This window comes from Rhinoraja longicauda, chromosome 6 (genome assembly GCF_053455715.1).
Source record: "Rhinoraja longicauda isolate Sanriku21f chromosome 6, sRhiLon1.1, whole genome shotgun sequence".
In the NCBI taxonomy this organism is placed as follows: Eukaryota; Metazoa; Chordata; class Chondrichthyes; order Rajiformes; family Arhynchobatidae; genus Rhinoraja; species Rhinoraja longicauda.
In genome coordinates, this window is record NC_135958.1 from 9,856,118 (window position 1) to 9,872,575 (window position 16,458).

Below are 16,458 nucleotides of genomic sequence, written 5' to 3' on the forward strand. Positions count from 1 at the left end.
GAATAAGTTGCTGAAAGTATTTAAATATGAGACTCCTCTTTAAACCTTTAGAGTTTATTGAGTCTAGCACATAGCTAGTTGACAGCAGCATAGCTGGAATTACTTGTAATTTTGCATACCTTGTGGAGTAGATTGAGATTGTAAGTATCTGGTGAATTTACCCACTTTTCATCACTGACTATTGCATATTATTACATTTCTGAATGTAGGTTCTTTGGGAGAGTAATCCAAAAGTAAAATGCACAAGATGCTGAAAATCCAATTTTTTTTAAAAGGCTATAAAATGTTTTTAGCCTTTCCTCTCCCCAGATTATGCTCTTCTAATATTTCAAGTTGCCAAACAAGGGGAACATTGAAAATAAGAATAGTGTTGAATCTGCAGAGATAGGGGAGTATAGCTGGAAAGATTGAATAATTCATGTCATAATACCAACTGAGAAGAAAGCAAAGGCTTCAGAAACAATAACTTGGGATCATGTTACATATGAGACAAATAATGAAATCTGAAATTGACATTTGAAAGGGGCTGAGATAACTAATTATCTGGAATTATTGCACTAGCTCGACGCACATAACATGGTATAGTGGGCTGGGGAGAAGGTTATATCAAATTGGTGATAACAGGAGTCTTGATCAACTGGGCTGAAGAATGGCAGATGGCGTTTCATTGTGATAAATGTGAGATGTTGCATTTTGGTAAGACACGCCAGACAAACCTTACACAGTAAATGATAAAAGCCACAGGGTGTTTTGTAGAACAGACTTGGGGGTGTATGCACAATTCCATAAAGGTAGTGACATTGGTGGACAGGGTGATGAAGACCTTTGGCATGCTTGCCTTCATCGGTCGGTACTGAGTGCAGGAATTGGGATGTAAAGTTACAGCTATACAAGATATTGGTGATATATTTGGAGTACTGTATATGGTTCTGGTCACTCTGTTATAGGAAGGATACCCTCTTAAAGGAAGGGCAGCATGATGGCCAGTGGTAGAGTTGCTGCCTTACAACGTGAAAGGCCCAGGTTCGATCCTGGCTCTGGGTGCTGTCCGTACATTATCCCCGTGACCGCGTGGCTTTTTCCTGGGTTCTCCAGTTTCTACCCACACTCCAAAGATGTGCAGGTTTGAAGGTTAATTGGCTTAGGTAAAAGATTGTAAATTGTCCCTTATATATAGGATGTTCATCTGCATGTAAGGGGATCGCTGATTGGCATGGTCTTGCAGGGCCTGTTTCTATGCTGTATCTGTAAGCTAAACATCACATCAAGCTGGAAAGATTCACAATGAGGACAGGGCAGCCTGAGGTATATAGATGGGATGGAACTTTTTTTGTTGTGTATAGGAGACCTGGGGGTGCTATAGTGGAGGTATATAAAATCATGAGGGGAATGGATAAGATGAATGATCAGTCTTTTTCCCCAGGTAGACCAGTACAGAATCAGAGGGCATAGGTTTAAGGTTGGAGGCAAAAGATTTAAAGGGGATCTAAGAGACAACTTTTTCATCCAGAGAGGGTGGTGAAGATGAGCTGTCAGAGAAAGTGGTAGAGCTGCATACAATTACAACCTTTGAAAGACATTTAAACGTACATGTAGAAAAGGTTTGGAGGTACAAGAGTAGGAGCAAGCAAGTAGTTCATCTACTTGGTTGGCAGGAGAAATTAGGCTGAAGGATCCGTTTCCGTGCTGCATTGTTGGAGAGGAGGATGAGGTACTGGTCTTGAACTTTCAAAGGCTGGGAGGCCAGATATCAGAGTGGGATTGAGAATATGGCATGCAACTTGTAAAAAACATTCACCCATGTGTAGTCACCACACTGCACAAAATGAGAGTCTGCTAGTCGCTACTGCAGCAGAAGAAACTGGAACCTTGGACCAAAAGGGCACAAAGTGCTGGAGTAACTCGGCAGGTCAGGTAGCATCTTGAAGAAAAGGAATGGGTGTTGTCTTGGGTAGAGGGCCATCTTTGGTGTTGCATCTTCTCCCAATAAAGTTGTAAGAACACAAGTGATCGTGAGTAACTGAGAACAATTCCTATGGCCCACTGAAAGGGAGCAGTGTACCTTGGGCTGGCATGGTGGTGATGGAAGATTAAACTCTAGATGCCATTAGTCATTGTCTCTCAATCACTATTCAATCACAGATCTCCCCAAATGCCCACTTTCTCTGCAACTTAAAAAAACAACCGTCTTAGTCAAGTAACCCTTGCATCCCCTCTCTCCGTCCCTCCCCCACCAAAGTGCGGGTACTTTTACTGTCATCTTGCTGCGTTTCGCCATCTGTATAATTCGTTATCACCTTGCCCACAGCCCACTGTGGACTACATTTCATTCATTATCGTTGCTTTTTCCATAAGGTCAGAAGTGATGGGAGCAGAATTAGGCTTTTCAGCCCATCAAGTCTACTCCGCCATTCAATCGTGGCTGATCTATTTCTCCCTCCTAACCTCATTCTCCTGCCTTCTCCCCATAACCCCTGACACCCACACTAATCATGAATCTATAAGACATTTTTGCATATATTTCATTAATTTGTTCTATGTATGTTCTATCTCTCATTTCCCTTTCCCCTGATTCATTCTGCAGAATCTCGACCTGAAACATCACCTATTCCTTTTCTCCAGAGATGCTGCCTGACCTGCTGAGTTTTTTTTTGTCTATCTTCGGTTTGAACTAGCATCTGCAGTTCCTTCCTCCACAGTTATGGTGGTTCAGTTAGTTATCCTTGGTACCTTTTGCAGTTCCCCAAGTTTTAGCACAGCAGGTGGCTCTCTGGCTCCCCCATGTGGCTGTAGCAAGTTTTACTGTTCAGTCAAGGTTGCATATGTGAAGTGAGGCAGGGATTAAAAATAACTGGCCATTTATCAATGCTAAATTTGTGATGAGCAGAAACGTGGACGACTAACAACACTAATCTGAAGAAGGGTCTCGACCCAAAACATCACCCATTCCTTCTCTCCAGAAATGCTGCCTGTCCCGCTGAGTTACGCCAGCATTTTGTGTCCAACTTTGGTTTCAACCAGCATCTGCAGTTCCTTCCTACACCAACTATACAACACTAGTTCTAGAAATAGGAGAATATAACACAGGGCAGATTACAAATTTCAATATAGTAAAAAGGAATGGCAGATACTGGTTTACAAAAGAAAAGACCGTCTGAAGAAGAGTCCCAACACAAAATGTCATCTATCCATGTTCTCCAGGGATGCTACCTGACCCAGTGAGTTACTGCACACAAAGTGCTGGAGTAACTCAGCTGGTCAGGCAGCATCTCTGGAGAAAAGGGATGGGTGACGTTTCAGTTCAGGACCTTTCAGACCAAGTTACCCACTTGCGATTTTAATTCTCATCTAGCATTGAAGGTACAGAAACTTACTGCACGTACACCAGCATGTGATGAACTAAATCGGCGCTACCATGCAGTTTGAAAGCACTCAGCAGGTGGGGATTACTCAGAGTAACATCTGCATACAATGGAAGGTGATAAATAATCTCAAGAAAAGACAAAGCGTTGGAGTAACTCAGCAGGTCAGGCAGCATCTCTGAAGAACATAGACCAGAATCCTTCACAAAACAATATAACAAGTTATTTGAAAGCCTCTTCATGGTGCATTCCCAGTTAAATGCTTAACAGTTGGGTAAGATCGAGTAGCATGTCCAGTTGGAACCTGCTTGACTTGAGCTATGCCCACACTGTAATTCTGCAGGATACAGCAAATGAGAGTAGAGTTAGGAGAACACAACACGTTGCCACCGTGCTGTGAATGCACCAGTCAGTGACATGGATGGAACCTCAATGTGACCAGTAGCTTCGGGGAATTTTAATTTCGCAATCGTGTGTAAATGGGGATAGACTGCATTACAAACGTGTGGCCATGAGCAGAGTAAGAGAGAGGCTTTCCTGAGATGACATACAAGTAGCCTGAAGGCTTTGTTAGTTAAATGTCAAATGTAGGTACAGTGAAAAACTTTTTGTTGCAGTCTAACCAGTCAGCAGAAAGACTACACAATAATCAACCAATGAAAAGTGACTCACACACAAGGCAAGGTGCAAAGCATTTGCAGATAGCAGCAGTCAACACCACGTGCTTAGACCAAAAGATTGTCCCAGTCACCGACATTAAAATTCAGCTCAATTGCCATTTCAGCCAGCATCTGCAAACCACTGTCTATTGTGCCTGAATATTGGGGTTTCAGCCAAGCACCACAGGTTTGGCATACAGATGGAGACATCCAAAGTAGAGGTAACAGGGCAAGTTTCCATCTTGACCATCAAGGAACAACTTGCACATAGTACTGGGCCGTTGTGAGCTCTGCCCTTGGTCATTTGTTACTGGCCCTGGTTTGTTCTGACCTTTTCCTACCTCCAGTTCCCTCCATTCTAATTTCAGTCTGAAGAAGGGTTGCGACCCAAGACATCACCCATCTTTTTTTCTCCAGAGATGCTGCCTGACCCACTGAGTTGTGCCAGCACTTTGCGTCCATCTTCGGTATAAACCGGCATCTGCATTTCCTTCCCACACAACTTGTTCATGGGGTCAGATTTAAAGGCCAGCATTACAGATATGAACAACCTCTAATCTACCTGCAGTGCTTTCTCAAACAGTCTGGGTCCCCATCTCATTTAGCCTCCCTGCCCCTGTTATTCCCAGCTACCTGCAACCGATCAATGCCAGTGTTCACAAAATGCTGGAGTAATTCAGCAGGTCAGGCAGCATCTCGGGAGAGAAGGAATGGGTGACGTTTCGGGTCGAGACCCTTCTTTAGACTGAAGAAGGGTCTCGACCCAAAACATCACCCATTCCTTCTCTCTCTCGAGATGCTGCCTGACCTGCTGAGTTACTCCAGCATTTTGTGAATAAATACCTTCGATTTGTACCAGCATCTGCAGTTATTTTCTAATGCCAGTGTTCAGTTTACTGCTTATTTATGGTCCAAAACAAGGACATTAAAATTCCGTTAAAAGTTTTTATTTGGCACAGTTGCGCAATTTTTCCACTAAATAGACGCAGTTTTAAAAATTAAAAACATGAAAATTAAAAAAAAGTTTTCCAACACACTTAAGCAAACAGCAGAATTGCACTTTAGCATCAAATCCAAGATTAATGGAGTGGGAAAATGTAAATTCATGGTTACACATATTCATATAGTGTTGGCATGTGTGGCAGAGTTTTGAGCCTTTTCACACAAAGCTGTTAGACGAGTCTGCAGGCGAGAAGAAAAAAAAGTGTAAAAAGTCCAACATTAAACTTTACCTTTTCCAGTAAAACTTCCAAAGACGTACAGGTATGTAGGTTAATTGGCTGGGCAAATGTAAAAATTGTCCCTAGTGTGTGTAGGATAGTGTTAGTGTGCGGGGATCGCTGGGCGGCGCGGACCCGGTGGGCCGAAGGGCCTGTTTCTGCGCTGTATCTCTAAATCTAAAATCGAAACTTGTCTCTGGTACAGTGACTAAGTCAGTATCTAGTGCAAACATGTAATTGGGATCAAATACCAGCAGGGGCAAAACATTATAACTCTCTCCTGCCAAGATTTCAATCAGATCAATAGAACATCGAACAGCACGGCAAGGTGCCCTTCGGCCCACAATGCCCATGCTGAACATGATGCCAAGTTAGTGCCTATCCAAAAGCCTCTTAAACACCAGTATCAGATCTGCCTCCACCACCACTGACAGTGTTCCAGACACCCACCAATCTGTAGACAAAAAAACACCCCTCACATCTACTTTAAATTTTGTGCCTCTAACTTTAAAACTTTGCTCTTGTCTTTGACATTTCCACCCGGAGGGAAAAGGTGCTGCCTGTCTACCTCAGCTATGCCTCTCAATTTTATATACTTTTAACAGTTTCCACAGCGTGGAAACAGGCCCTTCGGCCCGGCGATTCCATGCCGACCAGCAATCATCTCATATACTAGCACTATCCAACACACGAGGGACAGTTTACAATTTACAGAAGCCAATTAATCTGCACATCTTTGGAGTGCGGGGGAAACCGGATCACCCAGAGAAAACCCACGCGGTCACGGGGAGAACGTACAAACTCCATACAGACAGCACCCGTAGTCAGGATCGAGCCCAGATCTCTGGCGCTGTGAGGCAGCAACTCTACCTCAACCCCCGAAATTCCAGAGAAAAAAAAATAAATAAAAATGTTGTCCAAACTCTCCTTGTAGCTGAAAGAAGATACTTCAGGTGCTGGTTTAAACCGAAGATAGACACAAAATGCTGGAGTAACTCAGCGGGGCAGGCAGCATCTCTGGAGAGAAGGAATGCGTGACGTTTTGGGTCAAAACCCTTCTTCAGACTTGCACTGAGGTCTGAAGAGGGTCTCGACCCGAAACGTCACCATTCCTTCTCTCCAGAGACACTACCTGACCTGTTACTCCAGCATTTTGTGTCTACCCGCCTTGTAGCTAATGCCCTCCAATCCAAGAAGCATTCTGGTAAATCTCCTCGGCACCTTCTCCAAAGCCTCCACATCTACCTTGTAGCGGGCGATCAGAACTGCCTACGATACTCCAAATGCCAAAGTCCTATAAAACTGCAACATGACTTCCTGATTCTTGTCCTCAATGCGTTGACCGATGAACCCAAGCATTCCACGTGCATCTTTCCCACCTACACAAGCCCAGAGGTTCAGTCTCAGTGGCTAGGAAGCTAAGGGATAATCTTAGAGATATAAAATCATGAGGGGGAATAAATGCACAGTCTTTCACCCAGGGTAGGGGGAAAAAAATCAAGAAACAGGGGACACGGGTTTAAGGTGAGAGTGGAATAAGATTTAATAAGAACCGGAGGGCAACCTTTCCCACACAGAGGGTGGTGGGTGAATGGAATGAGCTACCAGAGGAGATAGTTGAGGCAGGCACTACATAACAAGATTTAAAAGACACTTGGATAGGAAAGAAACATGGATAGGAAAGGTTTAGAGGGATACGGGCCAAATGCAGGCAAATGGGACTAGCTTAGATGGGGCATCTTGGTCAGCATGGACAAGTTGGGCCAAAGGGCCTGATTCTGTGCTGTAGGAAGTAGGGAGTGGGTGCTAAACATCGAACCAATGTAGGAAGGAACTGCAGATGCTGGTTTAAACTGAAGACAGACACAAAAAGCTGGAGTAACTCAGCAAGACAGGCAGCATCTCTGGAGAGAGGGAATGGGTGACGTTTTGGGTTGAGCCCAGTCTGAAGAAGAGATGCCGCCTGTCCCACTGAGTTAATCGAACTAGTGTAAGCGGGTGATTGATGGTCGGCATGGACTCAGTGGGCTAAAGAGCTCCAAGCGCAAGAAAGACCCTTCAAATGGTAGTAAAAATGCCCCCCCTGTTAGAAAACACTAAACAAGCAGTTGCTTAAAAGGGTTTAAAAACCATCTGGAGCCTTAGCTGGGAATCAATTTTCACAAAATAACAACTCGAGATGCAGAGCAAGATGCTTACCACAAGCAACTGAATACCCTGAAGAGTTTGTGGATCAAGTGACTGCACATCAATGTTATTTACTTCTTCACCAGCTGCGCTGATCGCCTGTGTAGCAAGGTTTTAAAACGTCACAAGTGGCAATCAACCCATTTGCAGATGCTGAGTAATTAATAACTTCAACTGATTTAAACATATAAAAATAGACTAATCAAACCACTTGGTTTCATCTTAAAATACCAAAACAATTGTCCCCAAAACAAATACACGAGTTGAGGCAAGATATTGCTGATGCTGCAAATACCAAACAAATTAAATAACAGCGCACATTTACATAGTTTGTGTATGGTACGCAAAACAAAGAATTTCACTGTGACTTCACGTGTGATAATAAAGTATCAATCATTCATCAAAGTATCATTCACATTTTTTAATGTATTTTCTCGAGTTTGGGTAGATTGTATTTATGAATGGTATTAACCGATTGGGGGGGGGGGGGCTGCCTAGAACTAAGGGGGAACTGGCAGGGGAATGGGGGTAGTGGCTGCCAGGTGCAGTAGACAGGACTGTTCGGCACTTTCAGAGCATTGTTGGTGCCAACCGATGGTGACACTTGCCTAGGGTGCAGGCAAAACAAAGCACTTCACTGTCCCTGTCACCAGAGACCCGGGTTCAATCCCGACCTCCGGTGCTGTCCGTCTGGAGTTTGTACCTTCTCCATGTGACCGCGTGGGTTTCCTCCCACGTCCAAAAGATGTGGAAGATTGTGGTTTAATTTGGCTTTGGTAAAAATTGTGAATTGTCCCTAGTGTGTAGGATAGTACTAGTGTACGGGGCAACTGATGGTTGGCGTGGACTCAGTGGACCGAAGGGCTGATTTCCACGCTGTATCTCTAAACTGAGCTAAACTAATTTAAGCAGTTTGAGTGCTCAAGACAAAAGATTTATTCTTGAAGTTTAAAAAATATATATATTCCAATGTGTAGTTGAAAGACACCTACCTGACCATCAGCCAAAGGTATTTTGATCATCGGCAATGATCGGTTCACTCTCGAATGAATCTGGCGCGCCTTTGGTCCAATTCTGATTTTAAGAAAACGAAATCAGTGCGAGCAACATCTATTCAGCGTTTACACGAGGATTCAGCACGGTGCCAGCAGCAATCAGAAAGAATATTCACATTTTTTGAAAACACAAAAACCTGGAGTAACTCAGCGGGCCAGGCAGCATCTCTGGAGAGAAGGAATGGGTGACGTTTTGGGTCGAGACCCTTCTTCCTAACCGAAACGTCACCCATCCCTTCTCTCCAGAGATGCTGCCTGTCCCACTGAGTTACCCCAGCTTTTTGCATCTATCTTCGGTTTAAAACAGCATCCACAGTCCCTTCCTGCACACTTCACTTTTTAAACGGATTAAGAACATTATCCACGTACAGACACAAATGCACAATAAAACGAGTGGCAAGTTTGATGAAGTCGTAATTTATATGCATCACAACTGAAACACGAGAAGTGGGCGAAAGTCTACAAGTGGCTGGGTTTAAGCACTTATAATGTTCATGTTTGACCAATTCTGCACAACCAAACTCACACCAGGAGTAGCAGATCAATTTAAGAGTAACTAGGAACCGCAGATGCTGGTTTACAAAAAAGCTCCTAGTGTTATTCGGCAGGACAGGCAGCGTCTCTGGAGGACATGGAACCCTTTGCCACAGAAGGCTGTGGAGGCCAAGTCAGTGGATATTTTTAAGGCAGAGATAGATGGATTTTTGATTAGTGCGGGTGTCAGGGGTTATGGGGAGAATGGGGTTAGGAGGGAGAAATGGATCAGCCATGATTGAATGGTGGGGTAGACTTGATGGACTGAATGGCCTAATTCTACTCCTATCACTTATGACCTTATTCAGGGAACAAATATGACCCTTTGTTGTTCAATGATTTCTTAAAGATAACTTCCACATAACTACTCGGCACGGTGGCGCAGCGGTAGAGTTGCTGCCTTACAGCGAATGCAGCGCCGGAGACTCTGGTTCGATCCCGACTACAGGGCGCCATCTGTACGGAGTTTGTACCTTCTCCCCGTGACCTGCACGGGTTTTCTCCGAGATCTTCGGTTTCCTCCCACACTCCAAAGATGTACAGGTTTGTAGGTTAATTGACTGGGTAAAATGTAAAGAAAATTGTCCCTAGTGTGTGTAGGATAGTATTAATGTGCGGGGATCGCTGGGTGGCGTGGACTCGGTGGGCTGAATGGCCTGTTTCCGCGCTGTATCTCTAAATTTAAAAATAGTTTTAATAAATTAAAGGCGAGTTTTACTTTTTGTCACTCAAACACTTCTTCAGCAGGGTTCCGTGATGAACGGTGGTCTTTTCACTGTCCGGTTTTGGACCACTGCGAGGGAAAGATATTGAAAATAAATGATTGCCATTCCCATGTTCCATATGATACAGAAGGCAGCCAAACAACCCATCAAAGGTGGACACCAATACCTTCTAATGCGCGTTTCCTTGTCATGACTGGAAAATGAACTTGATTTGGTTCGAGATACCTGTAACAAAAACATTTAAACGTAGTGTTTAGGTTTATTATTGTCATGTGTACCGAGGTACAGTGAGAAGCCTTGTTTTGCACCCTATACAAAGAGATCAAATAATGAGATCAAATACAATCAAGTCAAACTAGAATGTGATAGGTAGAGCAAAGGGGAAGATACAGAGTGCAGAATATAGTTCTCAGCATTGTAGCGCATCAGTTCCAGAGACAAAGACCAATGTCCGCAATGAGGTAGAGGTGAATAGATTCAGAGTCAGGCCCTTCGGCCCAACTTGCCCACACTAACCAACATGCCCCATCTACACTAGCCCCACCTACCTGCTAAACCCAGCCCAACGATGTACCTGCCTAGATGTTACTTAAACGTTACAAATGGAAGGACCGTTCAGAGGGCTGTTCACAGAGGGGCAGGGGTATCGTGGGAAGCTACCACAAAGACAGACATGGGAAGCAACAATGGTTGTTCAGTCACAATCAAATTCTCTTGCTGAACATTGCTCCAATTCTTGCATATTTTTAGAATAAAACGACAGGTACTGCGAATATTTGGGATGGAGCAGGGGTTAGTTAGTTTAGTTTAGTTTATTGTCATGGGTACCGAGTACAGTGAAAAGCTTTTGCTGCGTGCTATCCAGTCAATGGAATGTCGATACGTGATCACACTCGGGCCGTCCACAGTGTACAGATACAGGACAAAGGGTATAATGAAATGCAAGATAAAGGCCAGTAAAGTCCGATTAAAGATAGTCCAAGGGTCTCCAACGAGGTAGATGGTAGCTCAGGACCGATTCTTGATTAGTACAGGCGTCAGAGGTTATGGCGAGAAGGCAAGAGAATGGGGTTAGGAGGGAGAGATATATCAGCCAAGATTTGATTACCGGAGTAGTCTTGATGGGCCAAATGGGCTAATTCTACACCTGTCCCTTACGACTGCTCTATCAGCACAGATTAATGGGCAAGAAAAACAAAGCAGTAACTTTAACCCAAAGGCTCACATGAAACCGTGATTGCATCAGGCAGGTTACAGCTTAATGAGTCTGTTTAGCAAACCTCTTCCAAAGGAATCAATTAGATTTTTTTTTTTTTAAATTTAGAAAACTTCTTCCACCACCCTTTCCCTTCCCGCACAACCATTGAACAGTCACTGCAGATAGCAAACCCAACTTCAAGTTGATTACCAAGAAGGTCTAGACCCACTGAGCAGCTTGGCCAGAAAACCAAACCATCAGAACAGGGCCTGGTCACTATCCAAGCCTCAAAACAACAAGAGAAACTAATAATCTCCCACCTGCAGCCCCGCTCATTCAACAAAGTAAAATGAGTGTTTTCTTCACCGAGAGATTAGATAAGTTGGTGTGCTCCAAGACTTGAGTCTGGGAACTTACTTTTGCAACTGTGCAAGATTTTGTAGCCGTTGATTTTACTCTGCCTTTCGATTCTGGAGAATTTGAACTCAAGGGAGCTTTGCCTGAAAAAAATCACATTATTAATCTGTCATTAAACTATCTAAAATTAAAGATTAACTGCATGCTTTTTCCACTCGACATACTTGCCTTTTTTCTTTGCCTTGTTGGCAAGTTCAGCCATCGTCCCTTCATCTGGTAGATCAGCCTTTGAACACAAAGATGTTCTACTAGTTGGCCAACGGTTTGTGGTTACATTTATTTTTCAATAAAGTACTTTAAGGGCGGCACAGTGGCAGAGCTGCTGCCTTATCGCACCAGAGACCCGGGTTTGGTCCTGACTACAGGGGTTGGCTGTACATTCTTCCCATGATCTGCGTGGGTTTTCTCCAGGTGCTCCAGTTTCCTCTCACACTCCAAAAACGTACAGGTTTTTGTAGGTTAATTGGTTTCAGCAAAATTGTAAATTGTCCCTATCGTGTGTAGGATAGTGTTAGTGTGCGGGAGTCGCTGGTCAGCATGGACTCGGTGGGCCGAAGGGCCTGTTTCCACACGGTATCTCTAAATTAAATGAAACTACTTGATGGCTTTAAAAAAAATACTCCATCAGGCAGTCCTTCCTAACTGTGTTCCTAGGCCCCTAATGTTCAAAGGTTAATCAATGAATTGAACACCTGATCTAACAAATTCAACTTTCCCCACTAAGATGTTGTACCATGGAGCATTCGGTCCTTGGTCAGAGCATCACCATTGCACTGTGGTGTTTGGCATTTTTAAAAAGGTAGCAAACTTCGAGGAATTCCCAGAAGGAACAAAAATGATTCAGAGAGCAAACATACAATTACTTTAGAGATACAGCGCAGAAAAAGGCCCTTCGGCCCACCAAGCCCACATCAACCAGCGGTCACCCCGTACACTAACACTATCCTACACACTAGGGACAATTTACAATTTTACTGAAGCCAATTAACCTACAAACCAGTATGTCTTTGGAGTGTGGGGGGAGGGGGGAGAGAACCGGAGCACCCAGAGAAAATCCACATGGTCGCGGGCAGAACACGCATACTCCAAACAGAACACGCATACTCCATACAGACAGTACCCGAGGTCAGGATCAAACCCATGTCTCTGGCGCTACAAGGCAGCAACTCTACCACTGCACCACCATGCCGACCTGATTAGTTGGAGAAGCACATTGCTGTGAGAAAGTACATAGAGTCATCTACTCACCATCACGGCAGCATTGGAAATGTGATCTGTCCCTCCTGTAACTAAATAAGGTACAAGGGCAGAAGTGTGAAACAAATGCATTAAAATCAAAGATATGGAAGTGTCTTTACCCGAGCTACTTCACTGCCAATGGACAGATCTGGCTTTCAGTTACATAAACATCTATCCAAACCATCCCCTATATATTTGCCCATTTGTCATTAAGCTGACCAATATGAAATAATTCTTCCAGGGATCATATTGAAGGATTCTGTACCCTTTATCCAAAATCAAGTTACTGAAGGTTTACTTACACCACACCAAAGCAATATAATTGAAGTCTGAAATGCATCTTTTGGTAGAAATGGAAAGGAAAGTGTGATGGAGAAACCAAAATATTTCAATAGACAATAGACAATAGGTGCAGGAGGAGGCCATTCGGCCCCTCGAGCCAGCACCACCATTCAATGTGATCATGGCTGATCATTCTCAATCAGTATTATCCCGTTCCTGCCTTCTCTGGTTCAGATACACAATAATGACAGCCTAATATGGGCATCAACACCAGACAAACACAGAAACAAGGAGCTGCAGATGCTAGTTAATACACAAGAGGGTACAGAGTGCTGGAGTAACTCAATAGGTCAGGCAGCATCTCTGGAGAACATGGATAGGTGAAGTTTTGGATTAAGATCCTTTTGCAGACCCTGAAGAATGGTCTCATTCTCCAGAGATGCTGCCTGACCTGCTGAGTTACTCCAGCACTCTGTGAAATGTCACCTATCCATGTTCTCCATTGATGCTGCCTGACCTGCTGGGTTACTCCAGCACTCTGTGTCCTTTTGTGAACACCAATTAAACACACTTCCAGGGTGATCAAATTGGGAGATTATGGAATCCCAGATAAGATACACTTGACATAGAAACATAGATGCAGGATTAGGCCATTCGGCCCTTCGAGCCAGCACCACCATTCAATATGATCATAGCTGATCATCCAAAATCAGTACCCCGTTCCTGCTTTTTCCCCATATCCCTTGATTCCGTTAGCCCTAAAAGCTAAATCTAGCTCTCTCTTGAAAACATCCAGTGAATTGGCCTCCACTGCCTTCTGTGAAGAGAATTCCACAGATTCCCAACTCTCTGGGTGAAAAAGTTTTTCCTCATCTCAGTCCTAAATGGCCTATCCCTTATTCTTAAACTGTGACACCTGGTTCTGGACTCCCCCAACATCGGGAACAATATTGGGAACCACTCTGGCCTTTTAGGAACAAGGGAATCGAAAAGGTGCCAAGATTTACTAGAAGTTCACCCAAAATGGAACGTTATGCTTATTATGACAGAGTGAGATGATAGGTACTTGGAAAGAGACAAGATGGAGGAAGCTTGGAAGATAACTTAGAAACATAGAAAATAGGTGCAGGAGGAGGCCATTCGGCCCTTCGAGCCAGCACCGCCATTCATTGTGATCGTGGTTGATCGTCCTCAATCAATAACCCGTGCCTGCCTTCTCCCCATATCCCTTGATTCCACTAGCCGCAAAGATGTTATACTTGCAGGGAGAAAATGTGGAATTAAAAGGCAAACACATTTGTCACAAAGCTTCACGAATTTGATACCATAGGAACTGTAATAGTAACAGCAAAAGGAGAGTAGAAAAAATATGAATGAATATTCATTCGGCCTATCAAGTCTACTCCGCCACTCAATCATGGCTGATCTATCTCTCCCTCCTAACCCCATTCTCCTGCCTTCTCCCCATAACCTCTGAATGCAAGTATATTTTGTGATTATACTCATCAACAAGTATCTTTGATGAAGATTCACTTTCTACACTATGCACATTTTATTTAACTATTAGCTTTGAAAAAGTTTTACCAAGGAAATCTTGCAACTTCATTGTTTTGATTGCAGCTGGCATCTTTAGCAAGTGGACGGCCAACACACTGCCAACCATGTCTATTAGTTTCCCAAACGCTTGCTCCATTTCCTTTATTTTCTCATTTGCTGCAACGGAGAAAAATATTCAATTGGACCAAAACAGCACAAATAACGAAATGTTCAAACTCATGAAGTGCAATTAAGTTGAATGCAGTATTGATTGTATTCAAATAAATACAAATAGAATGCAAATTAAAAAGCCTGTCTGGAATATTCAAAGAACGGAAAGGACAGAGAGAGAGAGAGAATATGAAACTGTTCACATCCCCATATTTATCACAAGTATCTTATACAAGAAATATTTATCGTCTGTCTACGGTTTCCTGGAATGGAAGCGTCTAAAACCAGAGGGCACAGCCTCAGAGTAAAAGGACGTGCTTTTAGAAAAGAGATGAGGATTTTTTTCAGTCAGAGAGCTGTGAATCTGTGGAATTCTCTGCCTCAGAAGGCAGTGGAGGCCAATTCTCTGAATGCATTCAAGAGAGAGCTGGATAGAGCTCTTAAGGATAGTGGAGTCAGGGGGTATGGGGAGAAGGCAGGAATGGGGTACTGATTGAGAATGATCAGCCATGATCACATTGATCACTTGTACTCCAAAGACGTACAGGTATGTAGGTTAATTGGCTGGGTAAATGTAAAAATTGTCCCTAGTGGGTGTAGGATAGTGTTAATGTGCGGGGATCGCTGGGCGGCACGGACTTGGTGGGCCGAAAAGGCCTGTTTCCGGCTGTATATATATGATATGATATGATATGAATGGCGGTGCTGGGTCGAAGGGCCAAATGGCCTCCTCCTGCACCTATTGTCTATTGTCTATTGAATTTCTTCAGCCAGAGGGTGGTTATAAAGTCAAAAGGAATAGGAGCAGAATTAGGCCATTCGGCCCATCAAGTCTACTGCGCCATTCAATCATGGCTGATCTATCTCTCCCTCCTAACCCCATTCTCCTGCCTTCTCCCCATAACCTCTGACACCAGTACTAATCAAGAATGGTGGCGAATCTGTGGAATTCATTGCCACAGAGGGCAGTGGAGGACAAGCCACTGGCCTAGGTATTTTCAAGGTAAAGATTGATAGATTTCTTGATTATTAAGGTTACCGAGAGAAGCAGGAAAATGGGGTTGAGAGGGGAAAATAGGCCAGCCATGATCGAATGGCTGAGTAGACCGGGTGGGTGGAATGGCCTAATTCTGCTCCTATATTTTATGGTCTATGGTATAAAGATTGTGGGCAAAGCAAAAATAATACACAAAAGTAAACGAGTGCAGCCATAAACTTGGAAGGAGAAATGGGGCTGGGCTGTGCTGTGGAATATTCAATCAGCAGAATCAAACGTACCTTTAGCATCGAAATACTTCATGAATAGTTGTATTTTCTCATCTTTGAGCTCTTGCGGGAGGGCGGTTACAATCCCCTCAGTGTCCCAACACCAAGCCCCTTGAGCTCCACTCCCTGCTGCCATCCCCACTCCCTCAAAACCCAGACTCAAGGTGGGGGGGGGGGGGGGGGGGGAGAAGAAACTCTACCTGCACTTTACCGCCCTTTATTCAACGTTGACCTTGCTCAGAATAATGGTCCAATTGAAGTCTGATCTAATTGAATCCAGCCAGTGAGAGTTTGGTGCAGGAAGGAACTGCAGATGCTGGTTTCAACTGAAGATGGACACAAAATGCTGGAGTGACTCATCTGTGGAGAGAAGGAATGGGTGATGTTTCGTGTCGAGGCAGTTTGGGATTGTTTTTAATCTTGCATATCTAGGGGCCTCTTTGGTCTGTTAATTGGGCTATTAATTGGAACGCGCGCCCGGTACATTTTGAGAAGATATCAGAGTTTTCCCCAAACTCATTCCCAGCGGTTCCCCATCGTGCAATAACGCAGCTGTATTCCCGTGTTGTGAATCATTCATGATTACTAATAGTGATTGCATCTTTGT

The 16,458-nt window shown here is 43.9% G+C and overlaps 1 protein-coding gene across 1 annotated transcript; it reads right to left on the reverse strand.

The window, feature by feature from the left end:
* Window positions 1-3,600: 3,600 nt before the first annotated feature.
* On the reverse strand, window positions 3,601-15,987 carry LOC144594690 (borealin-2-like). Its single transcript, XM_078401533.1, has 8 exons — window positions 15,864-15,987; window positions 14,463-14,591; window positions 11,358-11,440; window positions 9,909-9,967; window positions 9,736-9,810; window positions 8,421-8,502; window positions 7,441-7,527; window positions 3,601-3,699 (listed from the first exon to the last, which is right to left on the reverse strand). Exons 1-8 carry the CDS (start codon window positions 15,985-15,987, stop codon window positions 3,601-3,603), a joined length of 738 nt encoding a protein of 245 aa, XP_078257659.1.
* Between the last annotated feature and the right edge of the window lie 471 nt (window positions 15,988-16,458).